This window comes from Numenius arquata, chromosome 14, assembly GCF_964106895.1.
Source record: "Numenius arquata chromosome 14, bNumArq3.hap1.1, whole genome shotgun sequence".
NCBI classification, from domain to species: Eukaryota; Metazoa; Chordata; class Aves; order Charadriiformes; family Scolopacidae; genus Numenius; species Numenius arquata.
This window is the reverse complement of record NC_133589.1, coordinates 2,036,959-2,053,056: the sequence shown is the minus strand read 5'-3', so window position 1 is coordinate 2,053,056 and position 16,098 is coordinate 2,036,959. Positions and strand designations below refer to the sequence as shown.

General features: G+C 40.5%; 2 protein-coding genes across 2 annotated transcripts in view; one reads left to right on the top strand and one right to left on the bottom strand.

The window, feature by feature from the left end:
- The window catches only part of CHLSN (cholesin), a 118,620-nt gene that overhangs the window by 8,127 nt on the left and 94,395 nt on the right, over positions 1-16,098 (top strand). The gene's annotated exons all lie outside the window — the stretch shown is intronic.
- On the bottom strand, positions 7,606-8,679 carry GPER1 (G protein-coupled estrogen receptor 1). Its single transcript, XM_074158648.1, has one exon. The coding sequence runs from the start codon at positions 8,677-8,679 to the stop codon at positions 7,606-7,608; it is 1,074 nt and encodes a 357-aa protein (XP_074014749.1).

Sequence of the window (16,098 nt, the reverse complement as noted above, 5' to 3'; positions counted from 1 at the left end):
ACAGAGAAATGGGCGCTCGAAGGCAGTTGTTCTTGACAGGGCTTGGAACTTGGAAGCGTGCAGAGCGTAACGCATTAACGTGAGCCTTGTCCTCGTGGATTTGTTACTTCCTCTTTATTGCTCTTGATACTATTTTGTTAATGTTAATTTGTTCAAAAAAAAACCCCAAACCACCTCAACTTAAAATGGCACAGATTTGGATATTTAAAATATGTTTATTTTAAAACGCAGCAGTTCTCCCTGTCCTTAACAGAATGCTGCTGCTTTTTTTTAAACAACGTAGGAGCCTGGTGCAGGGATTTTTATAAAATAGAAATTATTGTGTATTGATGGAATAGATTTTAAAATAAATTTAAAAAAATAATTGAGCAGATAAAAGGGGGATAATGGCTGTTTCCACAGCACAAATGAGAAACTAGAATTATTTCACTAGAAGTTTCCTCCTCCAAAATACCTTCTGTGTTCAGGCGCAACGTTGCGAACCGCAGGAAAGATTAGTGTATATTTATGTACGTTAATTAATAAATTACAGCATAGATAAAATGGCTCTTGGGTATTAGATCAAAGCCAGACAGTACTTGGAAAGTGCTTGTCCATGACATCCAACAGGTAATTAGAAGAGAAAAGTAATCCTTTGACTTGTAGAAGCTGCCTGAAGTAAGGAGGTACCAGCGTGGACAGGGGGAACCTCTCGCTTCCAGAACCAGACTCCGTCTGTGGATGCATTTACCTATTCCTAATTGAATCCCACAAGCGTTCTGTAGGACATCAAGCAGAAGGTCATCAGCCAATATTTTATTAAATTTCTCAGCACTATCTTGATAATTTGCATCTGTAGACCAGGCTTTTGCAACCAGCGTAGATGCACAAGGGGAGGCAAAGCTCTGCTCCGACCACCTTATGGTTTGAAACCCTCAAAACTCTTCAGAGGAGGCACCGAAGCCTCGGAGCTGCGTCACTTAAAAAGGAGCAGAGAGTTATATAGAAGAGAATAGAAAAATCTTAAATATGTGGGGAAAATATATGCTTTTAATAACTGTTATTCTATCCTACTTTTCCATTATGTATTGAATCATAGATGGCAGTTATTCATGTTTAATAACGCTTGTACAGTAACTAGGTGGGTACCGACTGTTACGCTGACCCGTGATACAAAACTCACTGAAATGGGTCGTGGTCTTTTTGTGGACTCGGGGTAGACTTTGGAGCCTTCATGTGCTTCATGGGCTGGTTCTTTTTTCTTGTTACCTTTGGAATAGACAAGTTTTTCTTATTTTATTATAGAAGTTCCATCTTTCATGGCTATTCTTAGGTCCCAGTCTGTAGCTCTGTGATTTTTCTAAAGACGTTTTTAACAAACTTGGGGGGTTTGTTGGTTTTCATGGTAAAAATTTACCATGTGTCACTTAAAACATGGTATCTTCTTTACAAAGATTTGTTCAGATTAAGTCATGGTCTACTTTGGGCTTAGAGTAGGAGTGATCAGCTCTCCTGATCCTACAGATCACGTAATAAAATCTTCTGGCCAAGACCCAAAAAGGTCTCATTTGATATCGGTGAGTCGAGATGAGCCCAAACCCAGCGCTGCGTGTGCCTCGCTCGTATCCGAGTACTGAAACGCAAGAGTTAAGAGGTTTCTATAGTCAGGTAAAGGCTATTTCTCTTTTGTAGTTCTGAATGGAGAGAGAGTGAAAGGAAGAAAATCTTATTTGCCATTATATTACTGTTTCTATTGAGAGAATGCCCGGGAAAGGAAATGTTTCTGCTGCGGCGGCAGAAAACAAATCTATCTCCGCCGCTATTAGGCAATTCTACCTCTGAGCTCTTGCTGTAAAAATAGTCTCAACTCCAATTTCTAAGGATAATTTAACAAAATCCCAATAATTTTCCTCTTTCTCTAGTATGTCTTTTTTTTATCCAGTTTTTCTGAAGTCCTTCCAGAACACACTTTTTTTTTTTTTTTCTCGCAGCTCAAGTGAGCTGGGACTCGTAAGTGAAGCTGCTGCTTCGGCAAGGCTTACCCTGCTGCCTGAAGTACTTATTTAGAGTAGATTTTACTTTTTGGTGATTAATAGTTCAGTAGTTTAATTCAGAACTTAAAAATTTCTTTATCTACCTGTAACAGACTTTGAGGAGTTTGAGAAAATAGGTTGGAAATCTGACTATGTTTTTTGTTGCTGGGGCTGAACACACAGGTTACTCGTGAGACTCGGACAATTGTGTTTGCATTTTGTAGTGGAACTCACCGGATGTATGTGAAATAATTGAAGTAGCATGTAAGAGACTAAGCAATGAGCTGATCCTGCACCGTCTGAAGTCCCGAGAAGACGTTGCTTTTTTTGTTGTCACCTCGGGTAGGTGTCTCTGAAACTGTTTATTCTTAGCTCCTGGCTGTGCCCTGATGCCATATATATATCATAGAATGGTTAGAGTTGGAAGGGACCTTAAAGATAATCGAGTCCCACCCCCTGCCCTGGGCAGGGACACCTCCCACCAGACCAGGTTGCTCCAAGCCCCCTCCAACCTGGCCTTGAACCCCTCCAGGGATGGGGCAGCCACAGCTTCTCTGGGCAACCTGGGCCAGGCTCTCACCACCCTCACAGCAAAGAATTTCTTCCCCACATCTCATCTCAATCTCCCCTCTTTCAGTGTCAAACCCTTCCCCCTCCTCCTATGGCTCCCCTCCCTGATCCAGAGTCCCTCCCCAACTTTCCTGTAGGCCCCCTTCCATATATGATGGGACTGGAAGTCTAAAAGGAAGCCGAAAGCCAAGGGTGTATCATCTGTCAACGTGGAATAAATAGTTTGGACAATGCTGTTGAAGAAAGGACACCTAAATTGTAAATATGAATGGAGGGTGTTCAGAATTCCAAATCCACTGTGTCTTGTTTCAAACACCGCGCGGGGCTCGTACCACGACGTACGGCCCCGACAGCCGGGCTCCGGAGCACACAGAGCAGGTGGTCTGTGTGTCCACAACTTAAAAATGCCTTGTTCCCCGTCTTCCGGTCTTGCAGAGTTAACGTCAAAAAGATAAAGTGTGATTCCAAGGTGGAAATGGTTTATTGGTGACATGTTTATTAAACAGAATGTAAAAAAAAATAATAATAATTTCTTAACGTAAACATTCTGGGGAGGAGGAATGGCTGGGTCTGACTCTACCCATGGGCTGCTCTACATGTATCAGTAAATAAATGTAAACTTCTGTTGCAAAGATACAATTCAATCAGTTGAATTAAACAATGAATTTGGCTCTGTGCTCTCCTATGGTGAAAATTTTAAATATTTGTCCAGTGGTCTGAAATAGGCAAGGTAAGACCTTTGGAGTAGAAGGGAAGGATCGTGTCCCCTAAATTAAAATCAAACCCTTGTCTTTGTTGGTTTCAATCAAAATCAAATTAATTAATTGGTTCACCTTCACAAATAGCTGTTAAAATTCCAACCTGCCTTCATATGCTTACTTGTTTCTCCTGCTTATGCAGAAACAAGTTCAAATGGAATTAAATGATAATCAGGGTTGAACTTGACATGCTTTTACTTACGGTAAACCATTTTTTAACACATCTCCCATGTGACAATCCGAAGCATTCAAAATTGTCCGGACAACCTTTTGCAATCTTAATAAAGAGCTGAGAGAATCCAGCAAAATCCTTACACGGGGGAAAAATATCAGCTTCTAACATAACTTGATGGCTGGAAAAAAGATTAGAGCCTGTGCTATATAGCTGGTGAATTCTGTTTGAAGCATAGATAATTAGAAATTCTAAAAGCATTTTCTTGTTAAAACTCTGAGGTTTATTTTTTAAAAAAAAACTTGCTTATTTGCAAGTTTAGCAGAATGGATTTCATGTCTCAGATAAGCCATTTTCAATTGATAATATAAACATCAGATTACATTGGGGGGATATAAGATAAACCTGTATCTTTTCCATTTCACAGAAACAATATTGAGGAAACCCATGTTTTAAGAATTCTGATTTTTTTTTTTTTTTTTGCTTATTTTAAAAAACTTATTTTATAGTGGGTGTCGTCTTTTGGAATTGGTGGATTGACTGTTCTTGGTGCTGGTCGTCTGGTTTTCCCTGGGGCAGAGAGGGGTGACTTTTCTTGCCTATTGCCCATATTATGAAGGGCCTGGGAACCTGGGATGGCCCCACTCGTTGATGCAGATCCTGCATCACACACCCTCACATCATCTAATGCTCTTCATAAATTCATCAATCTTCACTTTCAGACTGACTCTGCTTTTTTCTAGGTGTGGGGGTGTTACGCCTGCACAGGCGGTACCTGGTGTAGCTCCTAAAGCTGTTAAAAGGATGCAAAGTTACAGCATCTCTTTAACATGTAAAAAAAGTCTCAAGTACCTCTTTTCCTCGTATCTCTCTATATAACTTAGGGAAGACCCGTTGCTTTCAGTCGCCTCAGGTTCAGACTGGTGCTAATTTGTGCTGTTTGGATTTGTTTTGTTTCTAGATATTCAATAACACTCTGCATTCACAACACTTGTGCTAAGGTATTGTTTTCAAAAGCAATTAACAGCTTCAGGGATTCTTTGATCTTTCCCCCCTTTTTTTTTTTTCCCTTGTGTGCTTTTCCTAACACTAGACTTTGGAAACTTGATATGGAATATTATAGCAAAGATTGTAAGCATCTCTGATAAACAGGTGTTAAAATCTCACAGTTGTCATCAGTCCAGCACTTTAGAAAGGCATATGGAATCCTTTCCTTAAATTGCATTTCCTTTCCTTAAATTTGTGAGAGACCAGAGAGAAAAGTTGTTCCATCGGAATTCTTGCCCTCATTTCCCCTGCACTCCAGAAAGGGTTTTGTTCACTGATGATCATGCTCTTTAATTTTAAAGAAAGCTACGTAAAGCACAAGTCTTTTGGTTCATGCATAGGTGTTATTGCAAATGGTGGGCTGCAGAAAGCACGTTGTATATATAAATACACGAAAGTTGTAGGCAGTTTTTGTAAATATTACTTTGTACATTGCTGCTGCTTAAAAAAAAAAAAGTTTTGGGAAAAAGCGTGCCACTTTTTTCACCCAGAGAGGACTTTTTATTTATTTAAAGCAGGTAGTGTGTTTAAATTTAGTCATTTCGGGCGCAGTTCATAAGCCTGTACCGAAATATCAACAGTGGGAAACTCACTGAGTAGTTTAGATTTGTAATTTGGTTTTAAATGTGCAATAGGTTGCTTCAGGTTGAGTAAATACTGGGTTTTTTCATACTACAGTGATCTTATCTTTCCTAGATATCACTGTGCTATCAGGTCATTATTGAATACGATCACGTAGAAACAAACTGTTTGATAGTAGGTGTGAGCAGGCGTTGGCTGCTCCCGTGGGTTTATTATTATAAGCTTCTGAGCAAAGACACCTTCGTGATTTGTTCCCTACAGCGGTGATGAGAGGGCTCCTGCCACAGCCTTCCTCAAAAACCAGGCTCCTGTAGTGGAAAGGAGGAGGAGGGGAAAGGAGTTTACTCCTATAAAAACAAAATAAGCAACAACTGCAGCTGGGGAAGCGTATTCCCGTAACCCCAAACGCGTTATTTATTCATGGCAAGTGTCAAGATGGCACAAACCGAATCTATCTGTAAGCTCCGAGGATGTGTCTCTCTTCACGGAACCGCGTTGCCGAGAGAATCACCCATTCCTTCAGTCCTGTGTTGTCTGAAATAGCCGCCTTTCCAGGTGTGATTAATGTACAGTGGCAGTCAGTAGGATATGAGGAATTGCGGCTAATTCCAGAGGTGAAGATAATGAGGAAAAGGGGCGATGTGTGGTGTAGCAGAGCGGTGCGAGATTTCTCCCTGAGTGCTGTGCAGAGAGGGCACAGCCATGCTGGCATCTCTCTCTCTCTCTCAAAGAGATATTTGGTGTTCTACAGGGAAGATGTGCCTAAATGTCTTTTTTTTTTTTTCCTTAGACTGTGATTTGCTGTCACGTGGAAATGCCACAGACTCCACCCTGCAGTTCCCGTTCCAGTGGCAGGAATATCTGCTATCTATTTCAAATTCAGCCATCGTCTCGTGGCCTTTCTGTTTATAGGTCAAGTCTTTTGTGGCCAAAGCTTCCACTAGGAAGCTCAAAGTATTTCGTGAGAAATATGAGTGGAATCATTGTTTTCACTGTTTTCTTTATTGCTTAGTAACTGTAGTCATTGTTTTGAGTGCCTGGGTTTAAAAATCCTTTAAAAATCTGTTCGTGTGCTGATTAATTCTTATATGACACTTAAAAACAGGACAAAGCCTCTTGTTGTCCAGAGTTTCTGGTGCTGAGGTCAGTGAGCAAAGAGGTGAAAGGAGTTTGTTCACTTCAGAGATGCAGCGAGTGATGCTTTAATGATCTTACACACTAATCTCTGAGACCTTAGAGCTTCCTATGGTCAGCACTAACCTGTGCTAAACATCCATCAGATTTAAACCCCAATTATTTTTTAGCGGAAATTTAAAACCCAGTCGTTTTCAAGTATGTGGTGCTGACATTTGTTTTCTTGGTGTAATTTATCTTCAAATGAACAAAGCAACCAACGTGCATCTTAAACTCGTGGAGGGGCCGTGGCTTCTGGAGGTGGGACAGATGATGCACAAATCTGGTGATACCTTATCACATTCCCCGTTGAATAAGTTCTGCCTTTCTAAAAACTGAGGCTTCTGTCATTTGCAAATGCAATTCTTATACTCCTTTGCAGAAATTGACTTTTTTTTTTTTTTTTTTTTAAAGCCATAGCATTTGGTTCTGGCCATCAAAATTGGGCCTCCTACATGTAAAGAGAACTTGTGCAACTGTTAGTTACATCTGAAGGAAGATATGAATGTTCATATATACATATCTATATGCGCTGGCATTTTTGACAAACAGCCCAATTATGTCTGTCCTGGGAAAGATTGTCTTGGGCAATCCTTAAAAGACAGAATGAAGCGTTGTTTTGCTTCTGTGAAGTTCTTTGAGATGAGCAATATCGTTACAGATTTGATCAAGTACTGATGTAAACAGTAGATTACATTTACGAGACAAGAAGTCACCAGCGTGCTAGATTATATAAAGATTTAAAAAAGTTAATTGTGGAAGACATGCTAGAGTACAGTGACAATAGCACTATGTGGTTCTGAGCAAAGCCATTTATCTTAACATATTTGGATGAAAAAAAATCGATGTTTTCTGCATCTCCACATCAATACTTTGTAATGATTTTTGCCTCACTGCTACGGCAGCTTCATTATTTTAGTGGAAGTACCTTATATACATCCACAAAGTAGCATCTCTGATAATCAGGTTACATCTACAGTCTTCCTAACTTGATAAAATTTCTTTCCATACTGTCGTTCATACACGTGTAATACAAAATAAAGCTCCTTCAGTGCTCAGCTTTTAATAATCCTGTTCATAATTAAATATAAATCCGACTAAAACATATTCTTCTACATTAAAGTCTTGTCATAAAAACATTTTGAATATAAACCTTCAATACTCAGCAGAGAGATACAATATATATATATACACACACACACACAAATGCACTTTTTTCTGTTAGTAGCAAGCATTTTGTTCACGATTTGCACAATTTCACAGTCATGGGTTTTACCCAACCACTCCTAAATCAGACTTCTGATTGCTCGTTACTGTCAGGGATGACAGACGTTAAGGCAGCCTGACAGAAGCGATGTAAGGTCGACATTTTTGTCTTCTGTTCGATGTACAGTCGCAGTTTGTCTCTGAAGGTTTCCCCTAGAAAACTGTAAATTAAGGGGTTTAAGCAGCTGTTAGAAAAAGCTGCGAGGTTCACAATGTGTCCCGTTAAAGGGTAATCGTGCCTGAAGGATGGGCTGCTGGAAGAGACGGGCTCGCTCTTCTTTTGGAGGAGCTGGACGCTAATGAAGACGTTTTCAGGCAACCAGCAGATAAAGAAAACCAAGACCACAACAAAAATCATCCGAAGAGCCTTCTGCCGCCGCAGCCGAAGACTCCTGTGCTTGTGCGCTCTGATAAGAACTCGGACAATTAATGAGTAACAAAGCCCAATGATGACAAAGGGGATAATAAAGCCCAAGGTTATTTCTAGCCATTGGATTTCTTTTACATCTGCAAAGCAAAAATAGACCTCTCCGGTGTGCTGTAAGTGCACGGCTGTGAATGGAACTAGCGCTGCAGAAATAGATGCCATCCATATGAGCCCACAGCTTAATCTAGCGTGTTGCATAGTGCGAAATAGGTTGGACCTCATTACTTTTGCCAGCGCTATGTATCTGTCAAAACTCATCCATGTCAGAAAGAAAATGCTGCTATACATGTTGATCTGAAGGAACAAAGACATAAAGGTACAAATGATAGTGATATCGTAATACTTCTCGTCAAGATTAAAAACCTCAATGAGAGAATCGGCAACTAAAATGAGATCGGCCACTGCCAGGTTTATGAAGTAAAGGTCTGGGATAGTCATTTTTTCACGAAAGCTTATGTTGACAACCAGTATCAGAATGTTTCCTACAAAACCAATAGGAAAAAGAAATATTGTGTAAAGGCACGATAAGAAGAGACCGATAACATACTGTTGGTGTTCTGATTTATCAGCTAATCGGGAAGATATGCTTTCGTTACACAAATGTGATCCGCTTAGGTTAAACGTTGTGCTGTTACATACAACAGGTGATACTGAGGCAGAGTACGTTTCCATGGCTAAAATACCTGCAGAAAAGCTATTAGTACTCACAGTTTGGTGGTAATGCCAAAAAATCAGATTTTTGGTTGTTTTCAACTAAGTTCATAGTAAGCATTTTGTTTGGAATGGAAGAAAGATGTACACTTTTGTATAGGGAATTAAAATTCCTTAGAAGTCAAATTAATTAAAATTGACTGAACTCTAACAGTACAAATAGTAAAGTTTTTTTACAGGACACTATCTACATTGCAGATGAGAGAATCTGCAGTTCCTGTATGCCTTAAGATCATGTAGGAATCTTTTTACCATTCTGGTACTTGGATCTCTTTAGTAAGAGCTTTTCATCGGCAGTGTTTCTCCGGGCAGGTTGGAAGGCGGCAGAATTTTAGCTCCATTTGTTTTCTTTTAATAATCAATGCACATCCTCGGACCTGCAATTTGCAAATGGAAAACCATTAATCTCCTATTCCAGCATCGTACTATGTACCAGATGCTTCTGCTGCCGGAACGTCCACAGCTGAGGCTGCAGGAAACACCGTGTTTGAACATATATAGGAAAAGGTTCAGATAAAAGAATTTAAATCTGTTCTGGATGAGAATATATTGGCAGGGCAGGTCTGTTAAAATTTTGTGTACCCTTCAGGGATTCAGTATTGGAACATGTAGAAATATAGAAAATCAGATGAGTGAGTTCAACCTACAGAAAAATACATATCTTTTTATATATATAGATATATATAGAAAGATCTGTATTTATTTCCTCATCAGCTTGTAGGGTTATTAAGTAGCAGAGTCTGTGGCTGAGAAGGCAAAGGAGACAGAAAAGCAGTTGGTTCCTTCTGCTTCCAGGGGGAAGGAAAAGGCAAATTTTAGAAATGAAGGTAATACAAGCGGCGTATTGATTTACACCAACGTTATTATACTCAATTTGCTTTTCTTTGGGATTAATTATGTTGCCCTGACTTCCGGCTAGGAATGGAAAATATCAGTTATCTGATTTGTTTACGTACAAATGCTGAACGCAGTGGCTTGAAGCGTTGCTAGAAGTTTATTTAAAAGAAAAACCCAGTCAAACAAAAGACAGCTCAGACAAATAAAACAGCAAGAAAATGATAACCCAGGGTATTTGGTGTTAAATTTTAAATATTTTGAATAGCTTTAATCTTCATTTTACTACCGGTCTCTTTGATTTTAATTGCTCTAAAACGTATAAAGAAAATTAAATTGTTTACTAGTAAAATTCATGCATATTTCCACATTTCAATGATTTAAACCCTACTGATGTACGGTCTGGGGGAGAAAAAGGAGCAGACTGCTAATGGAGTAGGAGTTTTAGAGTATCGTCAGTCCGAGTTTGCTTAAATGTATCCGAGTTATGAGAAGTAGCGAGCAGATACTTAAATAAAGGTATCTCTTCCAAAGCTTTTATTTCTTAAGGAAATAGGCATAAATACACAGTAGCTATTGTCTTGAAGCATTTTCAGAGCGTCAATCCTAATGCTAAAATATCCATATGAAATTACACTTCTTTGAAGAAGTTTTGGGGTTTGTTTCAAGCAGCTGTGGGAATCGGGCACGAACTGTTGCCTTTTCTGTACCAGCCTTTTCTTTTTGCATAAGGCAGTAAAACTGCTTTAAATACAATAAAAGAGAAGTTACCAGTGCTAAGCAAACGATTGGAAAAGGTCGGTCTGTGGCCAGATTTTAATTACATCTGGAAGGCCACCAAAAGCCAGGCAATGACAAGCATTCCAGGTAACCGTGTACTGGGAAAGTCTTTATTTTACCTGAATTCCATGTCTCCGGAGCCGATTTTTCCTCCAGACGACAAAAGCTGGTTCTCACTGGGGTTTGCGCTTAATGGATCTGTCAACTTCCACGCCCGGCTCAGTAAAAACTTGTATTTAGGTGTGCAAACCCCACCGAATGCCACCTGTTGACGATTCCGCAGTAAAAAAAAATCACATAAAAGTCTATTTTCTTTCAAAACGTCTTAAATAAAGGAGGGTTTACAATGGCAAAATGCAGATCTTGCTGCATGTCCTTGGCAATAAAACAAGCTTTATAGATTCCCAGGGTTGTTCTAATTTGTGTGCAGTTGAAGAGCTGCTGAACAGCCTTATAAGGCTGGAATTAACCCCGTTTCTGCTGGTTTCTTTTGCACTAGAACCAGTTGAGCATCTTTCCCCTCGGATTTGTCAGTTTTGTTTTGCCTAATGTTCATTTTAACCTCATTTGTGCCTCCAGCGTTTTCTCAAATCATATAGTCCATTCAAACCTTCGGCTCAGCTGACTGATAATTAAGTGATTTATTTTCAAATCATAACTAAGCATATTTTACGTATATCTAAAGCAATAATTACTCCTCTGTGTGTTATTATTTTTTTTTTTTTTAAAGCCTCTGGACAATCTAAAGAGAAATAATTCGATTGAGAGAAATCCAGCAGCTGAGGAGGGTCATCTGCTGAACTGACGATATAAATTTCAGTTTTCCTACCTTTAAGTCGATCCCATTTTGTCTGTATTTAAATTTTCAGGCATACATCATCATCCTCGCACTTCTTAGAATTGCTCAGCTCAAAATCACATGGATAAAATCAGGTTTATTTTGCAGAGGCTGTGGAGGCTCAGTCTCACATAAACCCCCCCAGTGTTGCAGGTGGAGTTTTGCATTTCAGCTGTAGGGGGGGGGGGGGAACCTACTTGGCATTTCCAGACACACCACCTACTGGTGGCCAGAATTCTTAGAATGGAAAGAAAGTTAATTTTTTTTTTTTCTCATAAAAGAGAACTGTTTTGTTTGTGCAAGTTACTTCTTAGGATCATATTGATCCAATACCTGAGTGTGATTAACGGCCACGGGAACAGGATGAGTTGGATCTCAGCATTTAGGATTTCACGAAGCCAATTTTGCCGTTTCAGAAGCGTGGACTAAACAATTAACATGCGATTCTAATGGGTGTATTACGGCTACTCCAATGGGAAAGTATTTTGAGATGATGAAGGATCTCCTCTGCAGAAAAGTGAAGCGAATGTTCTTTACAGCAGGGGCTTTGGGGTCAGAAGGCCTTTTGGGGGTCGGTCTCTTCTCCCAAGGAACAGGCGATGGGACAAGAGGAAACGGCCTCAAGCTGCACCAGGGGAGGTTCAGATTGGAGATTAGGAACAATTTTGACATGGAAAGGGTTATTAAGCCTTGGAATGGGCTGCGCAGGGCAGTGGTTGAGGCACCATCCCTGGAGGTATTTAAAAGCCGGGTTGACATGGTGCTTAGAGACATGGGTTAGTGATGGGTTTTATCAGAGTTAGGTTGATGGTTGGACTCGATGATGTTAAAGGTCCCTTCCAACCTGGACAATTCTATGATTCTATCATTCTAAGGTGCTTTGCCTCTAGTGCCATTGAGGCAAATCTGGTATTTGCTGATGTCTCATAATGCACCGTGCATAGAAACAGGGGATTCTGGCAGTGTTTAAGATGTTCTTACACGATGGCTCTTCCTAAATAGCTTTGGAATAAATTATTATTTATCTAAAAATAAAGTTTGTGCAAATAGGCGCTGGTAACGGTTGGCAGAGCAGAAGTTCTGCTGGCTGTGGAATGTCTCTGGGGGTGTCCCTGGGGCTGTGAGGACAGGGAGCCTGAAGTGTTTGGCTTTGAGACGTGGACGAATGCGATTGCTTGAGAGGACTGAAATAATTGTAATGTTAGAAAAATCTTGTGATACCAGCTTTGAAGGTCTTAATTTTTTGCTGTCCTAAAGACTGGGATTATGAAGAGTCTTTATTGTTGTTTGTTGATCATGTGTTTTTGCTGTTCTTGGTTCTGTCCTTCAGAGCTTCCCCTCGTCTCCTGAGGGCCAGGAGGAATTTTGGCTTTCCTTTATGCACAACGGTGGCTTCTGGGTGTTAGTTGTTTGTAATTACGGGGGCCTGGATTTGGTAATCAGCTGGTCTGTCTGCCCTTGTTTTTCTAGCTGTGAATATCAGCTGGTTTGCTGTTAAAACGTATAATTCTGTTATGAGAGTTAACTTTCGTGTTTGAATTCATGGTAAGAAGTACGTCGCTTTGCCATACTTCAGAACAACTCAGAAATTCTCCTTTGAAAGACCCACGAAGTGGCTGTTTTTCCTGCGAGTAGAACTAGGAAGCAGAAGAGACCGAATCTAGTATTATTATATTGTAATTAGCGAGTTCTGTATTTCACTGAATATTTTATGAGGTGTTCACGTGAATTCTCTGAACGCTGTTTCCTAAAACAGATGACAACATCTTCAGGCTCTCGTTGATGCAGGCAAATTATTGTAATTGATTAATCTGTCTTAATCTCGCTGTTTCTCGCTTCCCTATTCCATAAAATGCTTAAAACTAATTTTAGCAGCTGCTGAACACTGTACCCTTTCTCTTTTTCCCTGTCACTTGCCGATACTCCATGGGACTCCGTAGGGAGTGCCTTAACGATCCGCACTTAGTCACCGTGGGACAGCATTGGGTGTGACAGTTCCACCTCTCCTTCCTTATCCTCCCGGTCACTGAGAACATGCGGGAAAGGAACTGCCGTGACAGCGTTTGTATAACGTCAGAGCTCGATAATCCAGCATTGATGTTTTCCTAGCAGTTTATTTTCAAATCTGTAGTGGTGACCTTCTAAAACACTATCTGTGTCTCAAGAAAGGTGCCTAACTCTACAGAGACTTTGAGGAACGCTGGTGTAATTGGCAATGAGGTACCGAGGGGCTTGAAGTGGGATATAATAGAAGATATTCTATATATTTTAGCCGATTTCAACATACGTGCCTGCTATTGCGCTGCAGAAAGGTGGCAGCTGAGGAGGAAGGAAGTGGGAGGTGTGGGTACAGGAGAGGACAACCCGAGAGGTGCTGTGTGTCCCAGCTCCTGAGCCACCACCGCCCGGCAGCCCCTCCAGCGGGAGGGTAAGCGGGATAAGCCCCGGAGGAGGCAGGAGCTGGTGGGCTCTGTCAGAAGCGTGGAAGCGCTTTGGGTTGAGCCCTGGAGAAATTACATCAGGGCCAGGGTGCATAAAGCTGAATAAAAAGTACGTGTTGCGTGGAAGGGGGAAGGAAGCATAAACTGAAATAGCGTTGGAATGTTTATGGTGTCGTATAACCATGTGCAGAAGAACTAAGATTTGTCTAAGAATCTCTACTGAAACTGTCTCCGGACAGATGCTGTTGTAATCTTCATGAAGTTTTGCATGTAGATTGATCTCCTCCAAATCCTGTGTCATCCTTCTGTCTGTACGGACCCTGACTGACCTTCTCCAGCCACCGAGTGACACGTGTCTGCGCCCAGTCCCCTGTCCTAGAGCACCCTCGTACCTGACCCTGCCCAGCCTCAGGAGCTTTCCTTGTCTTGCAAATAATCACACTTAGTTTGAGTTGGGATGGGTTGTGTTCTGTGCCTGCAGAAAACCTTAGATAAGGGTCTATTTTGTGTGTTTAGGCTTTTCAGTTGTCAATAATTCCGAGAATGCCTTTTTCTTGCTTCAGATAATTTTTAAAAATTCAGCCTTTTCTTTTGCAGGGACAACACCTGGTCCCATCCAGACTATTCTGGTGAAACCTTATGTTGTTTTTTGTAATGTGTGTATTGCAAAACTCTTGGGGGATAATATAAAAATTTTACAAAATTGGGGCACAAAGAGTTGAAAGATGATTCATCATAGGACTTCAGGCTCTACCCAAATGCGATTAAAAAATAAGATTTGCGAAGAATTGATTGGGTTTGGTTTTTTTTTTTTTTACTCTAGTGGTTGAATCTATCAATCCTTTGCTGGACACACGTACCATAGAATTGAAACACATTCTCTCATTCCAGGCAATTAGTGAATCGATTTGTTGTGCAACATATATGGTGTAAGCATCATATACAGTCCTTACTTTGGCCGAATCGCTTGAGCTCTCACCCTACTCCAAACCTTCTGCAACTACCTCAAAATCAAGACATGGTCTTGATTTTATCATTAATGCTGTAGCCCCTTCAGGGTCTGTAAGTTTGGAATTAGAATGTGATTGAGGCCAGGATTAGTAATAGATGTAGGGGTGCAGCAGCTCTGATTCAAGTGTGCAAATCCAGTCTCTCCGTAGCTCAGATGTTGTTTTGCAGTGGGATCGGATCAGATTTGAACCAGCTGGTTCAGCAAAGATGACCCCTCCGTCTCTACACGTTCTTTTCCAAAACATGTTATCGACTCAGAAATTCATGCTGAAACTTCAGCAGCCTGCTCGTGTCTCTCCTTTTACTGAATTGGGAGGGTTTTCTCAAAAGCTGGCCAAAGTCTTAGAAAGATACGAATATTACCACTACAGAAGTAAAATACTCTTCTTTGAATTTTCCAGTATATCCCTTCAGTAATTTTTGTCAGCATGCCTATAAAAATATAAGCTCTATTTCTTCTGGAACATACTGTTCAGAACTAGGTGAAGCCTGGAAGGAGTAAGTGTTCTGGTACGGGGGGGAAAATCTCTCCAAGCAGGGAGATTTTTTGTTCTTAAAAATACACTTCAAATTATTAATCACTGAAAAGTTATTACTTTTAATCTTAGCCAAAGCTGCTCTTTTCTCCCTCATATCAGACTATTTTGGAATGCCTTTTGAGAAGTGTTTCTGGTCCTTCCCCTACTGCACATAGGGGTGCTTGCCCTCATGTTCTAGCTGGATAAAAGTAGATTTTCTCTAGGACTGCACGTTCATTGTCCTGAATTTTAATGTAAACTATGAGTAAGTTTATCAAGAATGATTTAAAAAAACATTTCTGTATTGCTGTAAGTTACATTCATAACTGTTTGAATTATTATGTTGCAGTTTTTCAACCTCTTCTCTCCTGTTTACCTTTGTTTGCTTCTATTCATTTACAAAGTCTTTTCATTGTACATAGAGATTTTTCCTGATGCCAATATAACCAGCCATCCAGAAAATATCCTGTTTTTTCCCCCAACAGTAGCTGTGGACAGGGAGGAGACCAGAGTACGTTCGTTCACAGATGACAGCCAGGAGCTGTACCCAGGAGCACTCTGATTTATACACAGTGGTTCATTCTTGACAAGGCGGGCTCGTTCCCAAATCCTAGAGCTGACAGGAGGTCCCTACAGGTTTGATTTCTCCGAGACCTTTGGTTATGGTTCTGCTCTAGCTGTGTACCTTGCTGAGAGCATCGTGAAGCATCCTTCCACCCTGCGGAACCTTCAGGCTCTTCACAGGTGCTTTATTGTGATTTGCTCACCATTAGACCAGTTTCCAGGTCCCCGCCAACGTTACCTACCTACAGCCAACACTTACTGACCAGGTTTTCTTTAAGGCACCTTTAACAGTAACTCAGGACTCAGAAACAACGCAATATTTATTCTTTCATCCTCAAATATAAAATAATGGAAGCAGTGAATAAAGTAGAATCCTTTGTGTGTAATTCCCATG